Source organism: Colossoma macropomum, unplaced genomic scaffold (genome assembly GCF_904425465.1).
Source record: "Colossoma macropomum unplaced genomic scaffold, Colossoma_macropomum, whole genome shotgun sequence".
Classification (NCBI taxonomy): domain Eukaryota; kingdom Metazoa; phylum Chordata; class Actinopteri; order Characiformes; family Serrasalmidae; genus Colossoma; species Colossoma macropomum.
Window position 1 is genome coordinate 9107883 of NW_023494788.1, and position 20122 is coordinate 9128004.

Consider the following 20122-nt stretch of genomic DNA (forward strand, 5'->3'; position numbering starts at 1 on the left):
TGGGAACCAGACATCTGAAGAGTTTAATGCCTCTAAAAGCTCCCTTAAGCAAAGTTACTAAATAAAATAGTTATGAATACACTGCCTCATGCCTGAGACGTTGTTTTACAATAGTTTTAAGATCAGGTTACTGATTAAAGTGTATTTTTTTTAATTGTTTTAAGGGAGAGAGGTACATGCTTGTGTAAAAGCAAATTAGTCCTTTTTCAGATACTATTTTGATATTAGTACTACCACTATTTTTGGAATTGGTATATATATATATATATATAGATATATATATATATATATATATATATATATATAAATTCAGAAAACACATGTGGGTTCAGAGGTGGTTTTGGATAGTAAATTAAATGGCTATATTTGTGTTGTAGACATCACGACACCTGGTTCTCATCACCACCACTGTAAAGAAATTGGATTTGATAAGTTTGTCTGCAGTTACCTATTTCACATCAATCACTCTCAACCATTGAAGAAACGCAGAAACTTTGAAAAGTTGGTAGAATTCCCTTTTAAGATTATGCTAAGTTCAAAGTCACCAGTTATATAGCGCCTCTATTGCATAAGTGATATTTTAGGCATCGTCAACAGGAATGACCTTTCACCTCATTTGTAGTAAAGCCTCAGATATATTCAGGTGTCCTGACTGCGAGGCACAAGAAACATGCATAACTCAAATAAAGAGTGGACTATTTCTTTTTCTGGCTGTGGGTTTTTGAGCATATATTATTTGGGAGTGTATGTCTGTCTGTTGGAGCGGGCGCGTGACCTGATTGAAAGGACAACAAAGATTTGTGGGGCTTCATCGGGAGCACTGATAGGAGCAATGATAGCATGCCAACTGTCACCAGGTAAGTAATGGCACTCTTTTTCTTTATCATTATAAAAGGCGAGAATGTGTGTGGTTACATACTGTATTTATACTGAATAATCAATCTTAAGATTAATGACTGAATAACAGGTCTACAGTTAAACGTCAGAGTTAGAAGTTTTTACAGTTCAAACTATTATCAAGGTGTTTGAGAGATGTTTTTAAAAGGAACACACTCCTCAGTAGATCCAGTATATTTACCTCATAAAGGGAGCACTGTTAAACTGTAGTATTTCTTTTTTCACAGTCATTGTTGATTCAGCTACTTAATGATTAAAAGGGGAATTCCACCAATTTCTCTCATTTCTGCATAATTAAATGGCTAATATGTAAACTTAGTCAGAGTGGTTCAGAGTTCAGAGTGGTTTAATGTGAAATGCACCGTTCTAGAGAAACTTGCCGAGTCATAATTGTTTACAGTGGTGCTGTCAGGAACCAGACGTCCAGCTCTGAAAGCTCCCTCGCAGAAAGTTATTACATGAAACAGTTAAGAACACGCTGCCTGATGCCCGACACGTTAGTTTTTGACAGCTTTGAGATAAACTTTTTTTCCATTCGTGACAGAGAGGTACATGCAGGGTGATGTAAGGCAAAATAGTCCCCAAAGACACAGTGATTGAACTATACAGAAATTTTGAACATTTGATGGAGTTCCCCTTTCAGGACTCTACACTCTTAAAAATAAATGTTTTGTATTAATCAGAGAAGGACCCCTTTTTGGTTCCCTAAAGAACCATTTCTGTAAATTATGTGATTGTGGAGAACTTTTTAAAAAGGTTTAGAGAACCTCCACATACTGTACATGTTCTGTACCAATTAAAGGTTTTCCTAGAACCTTTAATGTCCGATCCAAGAACCAACTAGGAACCTTTCATTTTAAGAGTGTGCTGTTAAATCAATAACAAGGTAGATAAGCACCAACACGGAAGTAAGAATGTTCTGATGAATGGAGCTGAATGGCTCTGATGAATGGATCTTTCACTGTGAAGCAAAGTGCTGTAAAAATCTGATGGAACTTTCCAAAGAGGCTCGGAAGGGCACACTGGGCTCCATGCATCCGTCCTTCAACTTACTGAAGTTAACTAGGAGGCTCCTGGTCCAAGAGCTGCCCTACTAACGCTCACCACCTGGCCAGTGGGAGACTGTGTGTGTCACTAACACGCGTTTCAGACGGAGAGAATGTGCTGGTGTCTGAGTTTGCAAGCAAAAATGACCTCATCCAGGTGAACGCAACCACCTCAAAGAGAGATCTGACACGAATAATGGATCAGATCTACAGTACCAGTCAAAGGTTTAGACACACTTGACAAAATGTGTTTACATTACCTGAAAGAATTTCCCAATTGGACAAACAGCAACCAGGAAGATCTCAGGAATATGTGGGACTTCCCACCTGCTTGAGAGAATTAAGACAAAAAGTGAGCTACTTTAGCACTTTAACAGGTCTTCATTTAACCTTCTATAAATAAAGATTCATTGTGTGTTATTTCATTGTGGTATCTTCACTATTATTCTAAAATGTCGAAGAGTAAAAACAGAAAAAAAGAAAAACTCATCTGTCTGTCTGGTGTCTAAACACTTTCACTGGTACTCTAGACAAGGCAATAAATATTACAGTATACTGTAAATCCTCATTTCCTCTTGTGTAAATGTTTAACCTGTATCTGTGTGGCTTTTTCCTAGGCTCTAATTTGTAGCTGCTTTTTCCCCCTTTACTGTGGAGTGGTGCCACCAAGTTATCATGGTACTGTAAGTAGTAAAGAAAAAATAAAATACCTCTATATAATTCGGTGAAATTTGTACTGCATTTGTAATGATCTTACCTTTCAGGGTCCATCGCTTGTCACCGGGGCAGTACATCTTCAGTACCTTTAGTTAGGGAACATAACTGCACCATATTCCATTGCAATTATTTATTATTATGCAATTATTAAATTTCATTTACTTCACAGAAACTGTCTTGGCTCCAGGCTTTTCATTTTCATTTTAATTTTATGTTTGCAAAAGTTTCCCATCTAAAACTCATTTAAAGTGCACAGTTAAACTTTAAAGGTTACATTATGTACCAGCACATATTTTCTGACAAGGTGTTTCGAATACACATGTATATGATGAGAATTTTAACATGACTTGTTGTTTTTCAAGTATGGTTCTATATAGATCATCTACCAAATTGATTCAAAGTCTGAGTTCAGAACACATTTTGGACTTTTAACTGATCTGGACTTAAGACCAAAATACTTTTGCTTTGAATGACCCTATACCCCTGATTTCCCTCCTAAAACAGAACAGACCAGCATGAATCCCATGCTGGTTTAAGCTGGTTTATGTTGTTCTGGTGCTGGTTTAGCTGGTCACCCAACCTGGTCATGCTAGCTGACCAGCACACCAGCATCCAAAACACAACATATACTGGTTTTGCTGGTGACCAGCCATGCTGGTCTGTGCTGTTTTTTCTCACAGGGTTACTAAAACAAATTATTGAACACTTAATTCTGTCTCTAACAGAACAATCATGACTGTTTTAGTAGTGACAATTTTAGCTAATTTTGAGCAAAAATGCCAGCCAGTACATAATATCACAGCTCTGAACAGCTGTACACACAGAAAATCATTATATTTTTCACTAAAACACAAAAAAGTTTACTTATTTGCAGAAAATATGTGTTTCAGTAGTCAATTCTTAATGTTCTGCATTGTTTTTCAGACTTTGGGACACATTTACTTTAAAACAATGGGATTTAACTGCTCACCATGTGGCCATGAGGGACAGGGATGTAGTCTCACTTCCTGTTCTGTAGTGCAGTGGGAGTGGTTCAAATAAGGTTCCGCCTACAGACTAAAACTGTGTTTTGGCAGTGACGAAAATGTGGGACAGCATTTTTGAATTCATGACAAATCTAAACTTTTCAACTTTAAAAACCTTTCACCTTAAAAGAAATAAAGATTTTTAAAAAATGTTTTTTTTTCCTGTGAGTCTGCATTTTGAACTCATCTGGCAGAATAGTCTATATATGAACCAAAACCTGCTATCTCTAAGTGAACTTTACTTCTCCGGGTTTACTGCTGCCTTGCCTGTCTTTTTCTTCTTTTTCAGCGCTATGTGGATGGAGCCCTGAGTAATAACCTACCTTACTGCAGTCTGAAGAACACCATCACTGTCTCTGTGTTTTCTGGAGAAAGTGATATCTGTCCGTATGATTATCCATTTTACTTCCATGAAGTTCGACATAGCAATGTTAGCATCCAGGTCAACTTTGCGAATGTGCACCGTGTCATCCAGGCCTTCTTCCCTCCAGAAGCTGAGGTAAACTTAAATTACACTTCAAATAATATCAGCTTATGAAAAATGGATTTTTGTGTTTGAGAGAACAGAACAAAGTGACATTTAGTTGTGGAGTTTTTAATGGCTGGATAGTCAGACTGAACATTATGAGTTTTTTTTTTTTAGGTTATGGCAGAGTTCTGTCAAAATGGATACAAAGATGCTTTAACTTTTCTGAAAGAAAATGGTAAGGGTATTTTACATATAGCAAAATGCTTATGTATGTGTATATATATATATATATATATATATATATATATATATATATATACACACTACCCATTTTGTGCTTACTGAAATTTGATACTTTTTTGGGGTTTCAGATTTCCTAGAAATAGACTCAACTAGGACTGATCTAATTATAACTCACAAGCAAGACAAATCATTCAGTCACTACAATGTACACAACCAGTCAACAGTGGACACAGACCAAGATAGCCACAGTGAATCCATACAGTACGGATCAAAGAGGAGACAGAGCTGTCAGCTGGATAGACATGAGGCTGGCCTGCTTCCTGAGCCCATTCAAAAAGGTATTTGAGCGTACAAAATGAAAACTGTATGTGGAAAATTGTTTACTGGTGAGAGATCATAAATAATCAACATAACCAGTCATAAATCTACTGTTATGTCCATTCCTTAGTTTTCTCTGCGGCCAGCATGAACAAACATAGATGGATACCTGAAACTATTTGTAGTGAAGTTGGTCACATCCATACTGATGCTGTGTCTTCTGCCTGTTGAGATAATCTACTTCACACTTCTGAAGTAAGGCCACTTCTTTATAACCACCATTAACCATTTTATGAGATCTTCGGCCAGGGGTGCCCAATCCTGGTCCTGGAGATCTACCATCCTGCTGGAGATCTCCAACCCTAATTTAACATACCTAAACCAAATAATGAAGGTCTTTTGGAGCATCTGAACATTAGAGCCAGGTGAGCTGGATTTGAACTCTCCAGGGTGGTAGATCTCCAGGACCAGGAATGGGCATCCCAGTCTTAGGCCATGTTTTTGAAGTTTGCCAATTTTACAAATATGTCTGTAACAATGACCATCAATCAGATTTGCTGACTGGATGCCTGAGATAGCGGCTGATCTGCTGTGGCTGTGGGACATGACCATGCAGATGACGGGACTGGTGTGGAGACGACTATGATCTAAAGGTTTGGACATGCAAAAATATAACTGCATGTGTTGAAAGGATGATGACCGTGAATAACTGGACGTTTTAAGATGGCTGATTTCAATCTATATTACTTTTTGTTGATTTTCTCTTTCAGAGAAACACCTCTGAAGATTACTTCAGAGACAACTGTACATCCATTATAATGATTTAGTAAGACTTTTTATAATAAAGTTTTTTTTAAGCCTGAATGACTTGTCAGGTATGCTTCTGAAGTGTAAATGTATGACAAAATGAATAAAAAACTAATGAGCACTACATTCTCCTCGGATGTAATTAGAGGCAAATGAATAACTGTGCTAAAGATGGACATACCCTCCTTAATAAGTTAAATGAAATGCAGTTTTAATAAACAGAAAAAACAAAGAAAAAACATTAATAATGTTCACAAGAAGAGTAACAAAATAGCACCAATAGTGTTTCATATAAACAGTAAAAGCACAGTACGTTGACTGTTTTCAATCTTAAAATTCACACTGCATCAGGTGTCATAATCATGGTGTTTTACAGTACTTAAGAAGGCTGAGTGGTTGTCTTTGACACTTAATAAATTCTTAGTCGCAATATCACAAATACCGGCACTACCAGTAATTGCAGTCTTCTTCTAAAATGTACCTTTATATCAGAATTGGTGGCACCATTGTTTTGATAATTTCATCTGTGTTACTCAATCACACTATATCCCTGTCAACAAAAAATGCTGTTACTCATAATCCTGACTGTTCCCATGTAACATATACGCAGAGCAGAATGTGTGCAAACATTTTGCACAAGAAAAAAAAAAGGAGGAATTATATCCAAACAAATCAAATTACACACTGTCCTCGCATAATAAAATCAAGTATCAGTCCCTGATATCACATAAAGCATAAAAACTTCAGCAGTGCTGATCATCACTCACTAAACAAAGATGACCAAAATGTTTTGGACATAAAATTAAAAAACAAAACAGTTCCATAGAAATACTACTTCCTAAAATGTCTACTTTAAATTCATTGCAAAAAAAAAATTATAATAATAATTGTGTGTCTCTTCAAAGACGAAGAGTGTTTCATGCTAATGGTCTTCAGTTGAAAGACTGAGGTACAGTTTCTTTATAAAAGGAGCAGCAACTGATTTCTCCTTGTGTGTAAGCTTAAGCAGCCGCCTCCATTACTTAAACCCGTTCTTGCCATCCAGGTCTGCTGAGCGAGTTATGCACCCAGCAACTGTAGTTGCTTTCTATGTCTAACGTAACAAACTTTGCAATAAGTCAGCAGGAAGAGTTGGTGGACTCCTTGAGGACTCCTGAATTGGATGAAGCTGGTGAGAGGCACTGTGTCTCAGCTGAGGATGAACACAGGAGCTCTGTCTATAAGGCTGCACATGAAGTCTCTAACTGAGGCTCATACAGCCCCGGGCTGAGCTTGCGTAGAGCTGCTGATGTCTGGAATCTTGTCAGTAAATGATTCGTTCATCCACTGGCCCTCTGGAACCTGGCCCACTGTGTTAGGATTTCTAGGGTCTTTTTCTGCTGTTTCTGGAAATATAAATGGAGGAATGGTCAACAAACTTTACAATGATAGCACTCATTTAACTTTAAGCTCTTGAACCTTAGACTTATTTTCCAGTTATTACTCTCAACAAGTTACTTATTGCTCAATCCGTTACTTATTACTACTAATTTATTAAATCCCAAGTAATTCCTATAATTATGTGTTATAATCATTACTATGACACTAATATGTATATTGTTCAGTAACCTTTGAAGGCTGAGGTTAGCTTCCACAAGTAAATTCCACAGGGCTTAAACAACTGTCCAGAACTCAGCAACGAACCTGTCTCTCCAGAAGAGAAGGCACAGTGGCCATTACTTTGGCCTTCCTCGAATCCAGGTTCACCGTACGCCCCTCCATAGGCAGCCTCGTAGCCAGGATCATACTGCTCCTCCTTAATGGCCATCCTCTTGGCATCCTCTGTGGAAACAAGAACACAGAATTAAAAAAAGCATAGTTCAGTAGCTCACATTATAATTGTAATCTGGAACAGAAAGATTAAGTCTAGTGAATGAACAAAGAACTCTCCAACACCGCTCCAAATCTGGTTTCTCACCTTTGGCCATGCCAAGATCAAAGGAGTAATTGACTTCCTCCACCTCTTTGGGCTTGGCTACTCCCTTCAGCTGGTCTCTGAGTTCTCTGAGCTTGATGTAGAAGTGCACTTTATCCTGAGCTCGAGGGAACTGGGCACAGCGGGCGCTTGAAGAGGGCATCAGGTACAACGCCTTAAGATCCACAGTGGATAAGTAACATGTGTTACAGCTGTTGCCAAGAACCGGTCAAGATAATGTCCATTTTTTACAATGACAAACATTAAAATCTGAAAAGTAATCTGTTTACATTTCGAGGCCAGTAATCTAACCAATATCTACCACTGAATAGAGAATCTGGATTACACCACTGCCATGCACACGGAAGACTGAAGGTTCAGGCAGGAATACCCCTGCTTTACCATGAAGAGTCCTTGAGCAAGACTCCTAAGACCATTGTATGCAAGACCATTGTAACCTGCTCTGTAAAAAGTGGGGAATTGTAATGGGAATTGTAAATGTCCTACCGTGTCCGAGTCTGGAATCCTATGAGGCTGCAAGCCAAATTCCAAGGTTTTGGGTTTTTTCCCAAATATCTCTCTACAGAACATCTCATAAATACCTGCAGTAAAATAATGTAAATGTTAGGACTGTATTTCTTATCACATCTACCTAACAATTTTCAGTCATTAGATACCTACATTTTCCATTGAAAACTGCTATGAGTGGCTTGAACTTCTTAATCTTCTCCACTAAAATTTTGCCACCCTCTCGAAGCTCTTTACTGTAGAGGCAGAAAAAAGAATTTGGAAAAGAGGCCACAGTGTACATTTTAAAGAGGTGCACAGCTGAGCAGCTGTCTAACCTTGAGAGATCCTTGCTTCCTGGTGTCGCTCTGGCTACCATGTTTGTAAAGCCAATGCCGTATTTCTCAGGGAGAGACTGGTCATGCATATGGTTTAGTAGCTGCTCAGTGAACCCAGACAGGAACAAACACTTCCCTTTAAGACAGAATATCATACCGACAAAATGACAAATTGTTAAAGATTATGGAAATTAAAATAAACTAACTGAAAGCCTTTGAGACCACTGAATTAGTACTACATGCAACTCACAAAAGTGGTTTCCAGGTCCAGGGAACCATCTTCCAATATATGCTGCCATTAACCCTGGATTGATTCCAATCTGTTCAAAGGAAAAACAACTTACAGTCAAATACATGACAGGCAGGTCACGACTGACCTTAGCGTTTTCATTTATTTCATCATGTTCAGACATTTCACACAAAAATACTACAAATATACTTACAATTACATAATCCAAGTTGTAGGCAAGAATATCCGGCAGTGTCTTTTTCATAACTTCCTCTTCTGTCATGCCCTTAAAGCGGTCCACTTTCCTCTTAACTTTCTTGAACGTTTCATCAATCTTCTCTTGTGTTCCTTCAGCAGGCTGGCCATTTTTGTCCACCTTGGCTTTCTTAGGCTTCGGACCAGGTTTAGCCTTGGGCTCAGATTTAGCTTTGGGCTCAGCTTTGGCCTTGGGCTCCTTGTTTGCTGGCCTACCCCTCTTCCCTTTGGCAGGAGCTGTGGGTTCAAATAAAGACATTTTTGCATTTTCTTAAACAAGCCAAACGTCTTCAGATGGCATGCATTCATCCACCTCCCCAAAATGGAGAAAATCAACAAAATGAAAGGCTTAAAATATAAAATGAAATGTAATTCACTAACGAACCAAAATAAATATTTAAAAACTGCTCACCATCACAGCTACCTTTGGCATCTTTATCAATACAGAAAAGTTGTGACCATATAGTACTAGTAGTAGCAGGATCACTCTCACATCCCCTAGATGTGACTATGTGAAGTGTGGCACAAATTATTCAGTGACTTAAAGCAATGAGGGGACAACAGTGTAAATTTGTGTAACAGTGTACATTACTAGGGGAGCTTGAGTGTACCTTTCTGTGGAGCACCAGGTTCCAGCTGGGCAGGAATCTGTTCCTGTACAGGCATCTGTGCCATGACCCCTTCCTCCCTGGGTCCCTCCATGTATTGGGCGGCATTACCATTAGCCATATAAGAGTACTGAGCGTGAAGTGCCTGGAGATGCTGCTGAGCTGACTGAACCCTAAGAAAAGATGCAAAAGAAGCACTGAAGCAGTCCGTTTTTTTACCTTATCCCTCCAGTACCTGAACTATACAGGCATAACCCTGACATGAAGCAGTTAAAGTAACCTGTATCTTCAGAAACCTTCAGGAAAAACTGTAAAACAACACTCGCACTGTATGTAAACTGGCAAGAAACATAAACAAAAAACAAGCCAAGAAAATAACAAAACCAAAGCCTCATTCTCATACTATTCAGCATGATTGTTACGTTAACCTCTGACACATATCATAGCCTGGTTAGTAACATTCAAGATATTGCGCAGCTGAACAGTGCTCCGTCCACACGAGTTAGAAATTCGGATGGAAACAAAGTGAAATCCTGGCGCCATTTGATGACAAAGGGGGGAAAACTCACCAGTGTTGGACATAATCCGAGGGGGCATGAGGCAAAGATCCGTAACTCCTTTCATCCATCTTTAGGGTACTTAGTGATAAACCAACATTCATATTTATTTAAACAGTTATCATTATCAGTGGTAGCTACAGTAAAATCATGGAGAATGTTTCTAACCAGTCTATTTGTTTAGCAGGTGCCATTTACACTGCCTGCTTTTTGTCACCACAAACTAACAGTTTATAACCACGTTTATAACCGTTAAATACATCTTCTGTAACTGACAACACAGCTAGCTAGTTTACACTTAAACCACAGCTTCATTAAGGTGAACGCTAATTTAGTAGCTACACATCAAAGTGTGCGAACACTTCAGCTCAGCTAGCTTTGCGTTAGCTTGGTTCCTTTTACCATTTAACTCGTCTCCCGTGGACTAAGTTTACCTTAACTTACCGACAAACCATGGATTTGAAAACATAATTAATATATTTTATTTTATTTATTATATTATCGACCATGTTAGAACATATACCTGAGAAATGCCTTTGCTCTTATGTCAAGCTAACTCCGACGGACGTAGCGAACAGGCTAACGTTAGCCACCTATAGAATGAATGGATGTCAGCTAGCTGTGTTAGCTCGCCTAATATGATATCAAATATCAGTAGCGTCTTTAGATAATAATAAAAGTATAATCACGAGTAAAATAATACATACCGTTATGATTTCAACCGAAAACTATACTAATCCAGTAAAATTATAGTTTTAATCCTAGCAAAACAAATCCTGATGACGGCAACAAAGACCCGCACACAGCCGAAGAGCAACTTGGCACTGGAACGTACCAATGAGAGATTGTGGGGGGTTCGAGGATCAACGCATTTACGATTTGTACAACTAAAGAAACACCCGATTCTGCACTTCCCTTTTCTAGCGCAGTGAAAGATGTATGTCTACAAATGTATGTGCTTTTTACTTATCATTCATGTGGCGCTATTTTTTTATTTAGCCTTATCTTCCAAACCCTCCTCTTTTCAGTCTACCCTCTTACTTGACGTTTAAATGTTTTAAAGCCTAATTTCTATTGGTTGCCAGTCGCTCTACGAGAAATGCCGTTTTCTCCAGGCATTTTGTAATAAAGTTAACTACTACCCATATAATAAAACTCACACATGCTTAAAGTCTTTACATTTGACTGTTTTTAAAATTATTTAATGTTTTAAAACATCGCCTCGATTCACAGTCAAAGAGGTTTAACACAAAACTATCTTTAGGTTGCCACAGCCGTGAATAAAACTCCAAACCTGACATTTCTTAGACATCAGAAGGAGAAAACAGCAGTAAAATCCCCTTCTGACAGTGACGAATCTAGGGTCAGATTTTAGGATCTTTTATTTGTTTATTTATTTACAGCTCAGCTGTGACTTTTTTTTTAACAAATCAAACAATTCCATAAAAAACACAGCTTTCCTTGTATTTTTTTAATGTCACATTCTATCAAGTAATTACACAATAAATATAAAAAGTCTGTACAGTTTTAGTGTACATGTGAAACATGGTAGAAAAACTTAAAACCCTTACATTTAATTCTGCATTCACATGCATAGGTATAACTCAAGGGACACTTGATTTAACAACACATTTTAAATCAGCCTTCTCAATTTTTTGTGAGTTTGTGAACCGTTCTTTAAATATTTCTCACACACAATCACATACATGACAACACATTGAAAACAGAGAATAAAACACATAATACCACTCAACTGAGGTAATGGTCAGAAATAGTGAATGAGCACCAATAGGATTCAACATGGCCAAATACTGTGCAAGTTTACAGAATCATGCATGAAACTCATGCATGACCTCGAGGGTAAATACAGTAAAAACAAAATGAATAAAACCCTGAGAGCAAAGTTTTGTATATCTTTCCAATCTGAAAGATCTGAGAATAAACTGAACCGCAAGGGTTTGAGTCATTATCAGTAGGAATACATAACTCACATAAAAAACCTTTGCTTCTCTACATAGACATTCATAGTACAGAAATGAGGCTACACTGACCCTGGAGCACATGATCCAAGATCAAAGTTATGAAACAAAAAAAAATATGGATGAAATACAGATACATATTAAACGTTTGTATTTGGTCCTTTAATCAGTTTACACTTAGCTTATAATGAAAGTTCTTTAATTAGTTACTTATGTCAAGATATCCTATTATCGCTGGGGCATCTAATGTCCGGAATCTGGTCTTCAAACGGCTGTACCGTCCACTGGTTTGACCTAATGTGATCCATAACTCGGGAGTATTCTGAATTTGCAGCACCTGTAATATTTTCAGTTTAATAAAACCATTATATCATATTGAAGAAGCTGAAAACTGGCAGTGTAGGCATTCTGAACTTTCTCTTTGTACATTTTAGAGTCACTCATTCATTATAATATCATACAATCAACACATTTTTTCTTAAAAATCTTTGTTTCATCTGGCTTTTGAATTTAAAAAGAGCCCATGCAGCCTACATTATATCTTTATGATCTATTTTCAACAAATTTGTGCTAGAAAATGTGCCAGAGTGTGATTATTAACTTGCAATGGATGTAAGCTATAAATAAATAGGGGTATGATTACCTCTCTCATTAGGATAGAAACTACAGGCCTGTTGAGTTCCACTTGTACAGCTTTCCTCATAGCCAGGATCATGCTGCTCTTCTTTGATGACCATCCTTTTGGCATCCTCTGTAATGAAAACATGCAAAAAATACAAGTTAATCTGTTGCCCACAAAGTCCGCCTTTAAACAACACAAATAATCTTAAGTGCTGAAAATTATGGCTTACTTATATTCAAAAAATCCAAGCAAATCAAGTTGTGTCACCTTTAGCCATGGCCAAGTCAAATGTGTACTGGGTCTCCTGAACCTCCTGGTTCTTCACGAAACCCTTGAGCTGGTTCCTAAGCTCCTTCAGCTTAATGTAGAAATGAACTTTGTCTTGAGCACGAGGGAACTGAGCACAGCGGGGACTGGAGGATGGCATAAGATAACAAACCTGCACAAGTGTAGAAAATGTTACATCAGTAAGTATTTCATGATATTTAATGATAGTAAAATCATTAACAATGTATGGTAATAAGGTCTGAAAATCATACTGTTTCTGTGTCTGGAACCTTGTAGGGCTGTAGTCCAAATTCTAGGTTCTTGGCTTTCACTCCAAAAATTTCATTACAGAATATTTCATAAATACCTGAAATAAAATATGACTGGTTTACACATGACAACCAGAGCAAAGAGGTTTCAGGAAGATAGTTGTTGTCTTACTGTCTTACCTTTCCCATTAAATGCTGCTATTCGTGGCCTGTATTTCTGCAGCTTTTCCAGAAGTTGTTTACCTCCTTCCCGAATCTCTTTACTGAAAAAAGGCACACATTTTTATCTGATCCCTAATGAATCAAAAGCTTTTAAACTATGCCTATGAATATGAATTAGAGCTGTTTGATTACAGAAGTTGTGGAGTAAACTCTGCTCCTAAATGTTGGGAACTGATAGAGTCCATTTTACACAGTAATTTTGATTCCAAGGACCAAGACACAGAGAAGGACATCTGGTAAAACTAAAGAGTACTATATTAATTATAAAATGACCTTAGCAAGGAAACTGGGACAGTTAGTGTTAGCAAATTTAAAGCGTTTTTGATTTTGTCCAGAGTAAAAAACAGCCAATGCATTGACGTGTATGCTGTGAAAGGACGCATATTTCAGACAGGCTGTCTAGAGAATAACAGCAGAATATCTCTCTCTGTGTGCGTGTGGGTGCAGGCAAACTTTAAACAAGCTGTGTGGAATCAAGTCCAAGGCTTCAGAAATGACTCAATTCCCAAATGCCATGAATCAAAGAATCAGTTCTTTTTAGGAATAGACTCCCTAACATAGGAATAGAGCCCTAATATGAATAAATGAATGAATGAATTAATTATGGGTATGCATGGACATTAGTTTGCAGTCCTTACTTCGAGAGGTCTTTACTCCCAGGTGTAGTCCTCTCTACCATATTAGTGAAGCCGATGCCATACTTTTCTGGAAGAGTCTGATCATGCATATAGTTTAACTGCTCATCTGTGAGTCCTGATAAGAACAGGCATTTCCCTACAGGAGAGTATATACAGTAATTACTATCAGAAATCAAAACCAAAAGAATAAACAAAGTAAAAGGAAAACAGCACATACAAAAATGGTTCCCGGGATTCGGGTAATGGCGTCCTTTGTATGCTGACATCAGTCCAGGATTGATCCCAATCTACAAAAGTCCATAGAATAACTGAATCTAAAAATATTTAGAGCACTTGATAACATGGTTACATTTAAGCTACACAATACTAACACTACAATGAACACCAATGAATGAACAACCCCAATTCCAAAAAGGTTGTGTAAAATGTAAATACATGTATATAAAACCAGAATGCAATGATTTGCAAATCTCATAGACCCATATTTTATTCACAATAGAACGAATGCCATAGGCACTAATGCTCCCCCATACCATCATGGATGCTGGCTTTTGAACTGTGTGCTAATAACAAGCTGGGAGGTCTTTAGCATGGAGGATGCAGTGTTCATTATTTCTGAAAAGACTTCCAAATATTGATTCATCTGACCACAGGACAATTTTCCATTTTGCCTCAGTCTGTTTTAAATGAGCTTTGGCCCAGAGAAGTTGGCAGTGTTTCTGGATCCTGTTTATATATGGTTTCTTCTTTGAATGATACGGCTTTAACTTGCAATTGTGGATTGCATGGCGAACTGTGTTCACAGACAATGATTTCTAGACGTGTTCCTGAGCTCATGCAGTGATTTCCTGTAAAGAATCATGCCTGTTTTCAATGCAGTGCCACCTGAGGGCCTGAAGATCACGAGCAACCAATACTGACCATCGGCCTTGTCCCTTGAGTACAGGGATTTCTCCAGATTCCCTGAATCTTTTGGTGATATTATGTACTTTAGATGGTGGGATATCCAAAGTCTTTGCAAAGTAAAATATGGGTCTATGAGATTTGTTAATCATTGCATTCTGTTTTTATTTACAATTTACACAGTGTCCCAACTTTTCTGGAATTGGGGTTGGACATTCTTCAGTGTATCAGTCTATGGACAACTGGATACTCACTATAAGAATGTCGAGATTGTAGGTGATGATATCCGGCAGCTTTCTGGCCATGACCTCTTCCACAGACATGCCATTAAATCTGTCCAGGGTTCTTTTGGCTTTTTTCACAGTGTCTTTGGTATCTGCCTGCTCTTCTCCCTCTTCTGGCTTCTGTTTTGGTGGTCTCCCTCGCTTCTTCCCTTTGCTAGGTGTTGATGGAAGAGCTGCAGAACACACACAGAGTTTACTCCCTAATCTGATAAAATGTGATGATATCCATTGATTTAGCAGGTTCTTAGACTGTACCTGTAGGCGGAACAGGCAGCTGGTGGGGTTGACTGGTTTGTACTGGATACTGATCTTTATACACAGCTAATTCACTCATGATTCTGTCCTCTCCGAGTTCCTGCTGGTGTTGAAAAGCGTTTACCATCTGGCTGTACTGAGGAACCGGCTGTGGCTGAAACTGTTCTGGAGTGGAATGGTACCTGAGAGGTGAAAAACAAAGAAGGACAAATACAGAGAAAGAAAGAGAAAGAAAGAGAAAGAGAGAGAGAGAGAGAGAGAGAGAGAGAGAGAGAGAGAGAGAGAGAGATTAACTGAATGATTGCTATGAATCATGCTTATCTAAAAAAAATGCTTACTTTGGGTGTACCCAAAAGTCTCCAAAAGGTTCATCATTAAAAGGACTATCACATACTGAAAACAATGTAAAATCCTGTTTTTGTTGATGGAAGTCAAACTCCACATCAAAAGTCTAACTGAGTCCAGAGCCTGGATTCATGAAACCTCTCAGAGTAGAAGTGCTGATCTAGGATCTGCTCCTATCTGTAAGGCCATCTGAAATTTGAGAGAAATCTAATCTTAGATCAGCACTCCTACACTTCTAGCTTCATGAATACAGACACAGGCATACATTATACATTTCCATACTGGGTTACAATCTCATTTCTACACTATTTACCTGTCACATAAAAACATGTTAAATGAAATCAAAAATATACCTATTGTGCTACCTGTAAATACATCAATTTGTGCACATGAAATGTCAACAGACCCTTTAATTCTTCTGCAGTTTGGGTTTACTCACCAATGCTGAAAATAATCCATGGGGGCCGTCTGATATTCATACTGCTTTTCTTCCATCTTAACTGGTGGATTTACTTTAATAGATTCATATTTGTATAGATGTTACTCACACGTTTTGCAATTCTCCCTTTGTTTGGCAGTGTTTACATTTTAAAACACCTGTCTGACTGACTGACTGACTGTCTGTCTGTCTGTCTGTCTGTCTCTCTCTCTCTCTCTCTCTCTCTCTCTCTCTCTCTACTCGTGGAGGGATCTATGTCTCCATATATATGCAGAAAATATTTTTTACATACGAAGTGAGCTGCAAAATAAGTCACCTTCCATTTTCGTCGCTGACAACTTACTATTAGCGATACAGCAAAGAGAACTACAGAGCTAGGTTAACATTAGCCAGCTAAATCAATTAACTTACACATCCTACGTTCATTTAAAACTAATTCACGACGAAAGATACACAAGACATTCGAAAGAGACTTACCTGTCAGAGACAATCTTGTCAGGGTTTTCTCAATCAAGACTTTCAAGGCCGAAAATAGAAAAATAAAACCATAAAGCTTCAACCGGCTTCCCTACATGTACCAATAAGACAAAGCATTGGTGGAGTTTTCAAATTAAAAGTCCTTAAAGGTCTTCAAAATGTGGTGTCTGATTTTCGACCCTCATACACAAGAACTGAAGTCGTATTTATTTAGAATAAATGTATAAGCTTATTTTATTTTGTTATTTAAGAGATACACGCTGGAAAGTAAAACAAACAACATAAACTAGAGATTTCTAATGTTCACAACTTAGCAATGTTGACTTCTCAGAGCCTAACGGAATTTTTTAACTCTAGGGGGGAGTTGTCTTTCTGTTCGCTACATATTCATATCCAAAATATTATTTCTGCGTATGTTATATTGATTCTGTAATATTATGTACAATGTTTTTAAAGGCAATTATCTAGAAAAAGTAATTATCGTACAGAAAGTGCATTTTAAACTGTACGGTAATATACATCTCCCCCGCTCTCGGCAGTGGAATTGACCATTTTGCCACAGGACGGCGTGAGGTTTGGACGAACGAGCCATGTTCACCTACAGCTCTTTACAGCTTCTTGCTAACGTAGTATCGGCAATGTGAGGACGTAGACTCCAGGACTCATCAAACTTAATCCCAATAAATAAGAGAGGTTCGTATATGCTGATTTAGTTCTTACTACATTAAGAATTTGTTATTGTTGTATCTGAAAGGCTCTATGCCTGATTGGAAGCGTGCTTGCTCGTGTTTATAGTTCACTACGCTTGACTTCTGAATGTCATCCCAAATGTCTCATGTAACGCCTGACGCGCCTTATCAACTCATTATCAACCTCTCAGGGAGGTGAAGTGAGTGTTATAAAACAGGGAAAGCAGGGAAATCTCTAAAATGTGAAGGGCAGCGAGCCTCCAGGACCAGGGAAGGGAAGCTCTGGCAATGATGTAACTGCGTCCAAATCGCGTAACTTACTACAGTACAAATAATATGTCAAATAGGACACCACCATTATGGTTGGTAGTAGTGATGGCTGAATACAGTGTCTTAAATGTATTCAGTAATGTATTCCGTTACACTACCTGAAACATAACACATTCAGAATACATCTAGAATACATTTATAATACATCTCCATAAAGCACATGGGACAAACTTTTTTTAACTTACATGGTTACTTGCTATTATTGTTCTTCATATAATTATTCTGTTGATACGTTTCATAAAAAATCCTTATAAAAAAAAACCCACCTGCTTCTGTCCGGTGATGCTCCCACAATCCCTCGTGCAGATGTACAACACTGATGCTAAACTTCACTATTACTTGCAAACCCAATACCCAATGTCCAATACTGAGATTATTAGTTTCATCATTCCTTTAAAAGAGCACAGTAACACTGAGATTAATAACTGTTTATCACAGTGATTTATCAGTCTACTCAGGCTTTAGCAGAGCTCAGTAACACTGAGATTAATAACTGATCCTCACATTGATTTATCAGTCTACTCAGGCTTTAGCAGAGCTCAGTAACACTGAGATTAATAACCGATTGTCACATTGATTTATCAGTCTACTCAGGCTTTAGTAAGAACCTCAGTTTAACAAGCATGTTTGCTGATTGTTGTGTGCTGATTCTAAAATAGTTAATAAACAAGCATTAATGATGTTTATATTGAATAATGTTTTTTTATTGTTTAGAGGTAAGCACTCTAAAAGCATTCTCCTACAAATATAAAAAGTAACTGCATTCTGTATACTGTCTTTACACACTGTAACTGGACTAATTACAAATACTTAATTTTTGTATTCCAAATATTTCTAAATATGTATTGATACAAGAAAAGCACACAATTTAAACGATAACTGTTCTCTTTTTTCATCCAGTTGCAAAAAAACTTTCCTGTCCATAATCCCTAACCAGAAGATGCCTGCTGGTGTGTCATGGCCAAGATACCTGAAAATGTTTGGTGCTAGCGTATTGTCCATGTTTGCTGGTGCCGAGGTCGTCCATCGGTATTACCAACCAGATTTGGTAGTATATCTTGATAGTGCTGCATTTGATTTTATTAGTTTGTTTGTTTTATCTGTTTTTATTTTTATGAATATGTAGAAACATACTTTATTAATAAATTAATGAGTATAATTATTATTTTTCAGACTATTCCAGAGGTCCCCCCAAAGCCTGGGGAACTGCAGACAGAACTTCTTGGGCTGAAAGCAAAGCAGGCAGCCTCAGAGAAACACTGATGTCACTTTTTATATTTAATTGTACATATACACTGAATATTGTAAACATGATGCAGACAACTTTTGAATCCTCTTGTGAATTTGTATAATGCTGGAATAAAGTTATTTGTACTTTGTCGAGTGTGTGCAACAGACATTTGTAGATTTGTTGTACAATCACTCCATATAAAACAAAAGCTGATGCCATCAATGTAGATCTGACTGATGTTTTTTTTGCACGAATGTATACACATACACAAAATTCACAATTATAAACAAAAGGATTAGTTACATAAGAATATACATATAGTAATATTAATAGCAGAGTGAATTAAGTGTTCGGGGTGTGCAACTCTGGTCCTGGAGGGCCGGTTTCCAGCACGGTTTGTTGATTGCCCTACTCAAACACACCCATTAAACCTGGCTATTAACAGATGAGTAGAATGAGGTGTGTTTGAGTAGCTAAATCACCAGCTGTGCTTCAGTTAAGGAACCCTGATAAACTGTTTAAACTGTTAATTTGCATTTTCAAAATAGAAAATCTAGACATTTATGTGCGCACATAAACAAACATACTAATTCTCCCCAGTGCCATTCATATTTGTAATATTTACAATTATTTGTTTATAATTATTTATTTGTTAATGTATTTTTGAATGTGTAGGGGTGCACACAACAGACTCGTAGTTCTACCAGAGAATATTGATTAAGAATTGCCACTCCGTAATGTGTCCTGGGTTTATGAAACACTAGAGGGCGCTCCTGAGCAAGTCCAAAATGAATGGGTTGATATAATCATTTTTTTATTTAGAAGAATGTATACATTTAATGAACACAGAAAACAATTTAACACTGCTGTTATATTTTTGAGTGTTGTGAACTCCAGTTATGAGAGTTTATAACGGCGCCTTATGTACTTTCACGACGTCAGTAAGCGCAACCCCCTTTATTCAGCCAATAAGCTGCTTCGCTCGCCAACCAATCAGCACTCAGTAGCAGTAACGCTAGCATCCTACTGCCCAAAACCCATTTGCTTTTGAAAAAAGGAAATATATAGGCACGGTTTTTGTTTTGTTTTTCTGCTTTCTACTTTTCAAAATTAAAGGAAGATTCTGGACGAATGGTTAGAAAATATTTTAACTTTTCATTTTTAGCCGTTTAGTTCCGTTCACCCCCATTCAACGATGACTC

General features: G+C 37.6%; 3 protein-coding genes and 1 pseudogene across 6 annotated transcripts; 2 read left to right on the plus strand and 2 right to left on the minus strand.

The window, feature by feature from the left end:
• Positions 1-600: 600 nt before the first annotated feature.
• LOC118806739 lies at positions 601-5646 on the plus strand (annotated as a pseudogene).
• A 66-nt stretch (positions 5647-5712) lies between these two features.
• Positions 5713-10974, minus strand: tdg.1 (thymine DNA glycosylase, tandem duplicate 1). 3 transcript variants are annotated; one of them, XM_036568269.1, is made up of 11 exons: positions 10678-10973; positions 9983-10051; positions 9417-9586; positions 8765-9042; positions 8572-8641; positions 8322-8457; positions 8158-8240; positions 7984-8078; positions 7480-7651; positions 7206-7343; positions 5713-6907 (listed from the first exon to the last, which is right to left on the minus strand). In XM_036568269.1, the coding sequence occupies exons 2-11, from the start codon at positions 10039-10041 to the stop codon at positions 6774-6776; spliced, it is 1335 nt and encodes a 444-aa protein (XP_036424162.1). In that variant the 5' UTR covers positions 10042-10051; positions 10678-10973; the 3' UTR covers positions 5713-6773. The 3 variants fall into 3 exon arrangements, with proteins under 3 accessions (XP_036424162.1, XP_036424163.1, XP_036424161.1); XM_036568270.1 differs by lacking the exon at positions 9983-10051 and having other exon boundaries at positions 10678-10974; XM_036568268.1 differs by lacking the exon at positions 10678-10973 and having other exon boundaries at positions 9983-10089.
• Positions 10975-11441: 467 nt separating this feature from the next.
• tdg.2 (thymine DNA glycosylase, tandem duplicate 2) lies at positions 11442-16826 on the minus strand. 2 transcript variants are annotated; one of them, XM_036568272.1, is made up of 11 exons: positions 16671-16802; positions 16194-16266; positions 15410-15591; positions 15125-15327; positions 14185-14254; positions 13968-14103; positions 13288-13370; positions 13111-13205; positions 12839-13010; positions 12593-12700; positions 11442-12286 (listed from the first exon to the last, which is right to left on the minus strand). In XM_036568272.1, the coding sequence occupies exons 2-11, from the start codon at positions 16247-16249 to the stop codon at positions 12165-12167; spliced, it is 1227 nt and encodes a 408-aa protein (XP_036424165.1). In that variant the 5' UTR covers positions 16250-16266; positions 16671-16802; the 3' UTR covers positions 11442-12164. The 2 variants fall into 2 exon arrangements, with proteins under 2 accessions (XP_036424165.1, XP_036424166.1); XM_036568273.1 differs by lacking the exon at positions 16194-16266 and having other exon boundaries at positions 16671-16826.
• Positions 16827-17227: 401 nt separating this feature from the next.
• On the plus strand, positions 17228-19146 carry cunh12orf73 (chromosome unknown C12orf73 homolog). Its single transcript, XM_036567802.1, has 3 exons — positions 17228-17363; positions 18590-18737; positions 18863-19146. Exons 2-3 carry the CDS (start codon positions 18630-18632, stop codon positions 18950-18952), a joined length of 198 nt encoding a protein of 65 aa, XP_036423695.1. The 5' UTR covers positions 17228-17363; positions 18590-18629; the 3' UTR covers positions 18953-19146.
• The last annotated feature ends 976 nt before the right edge of the window (positions 19147-20122 follow it).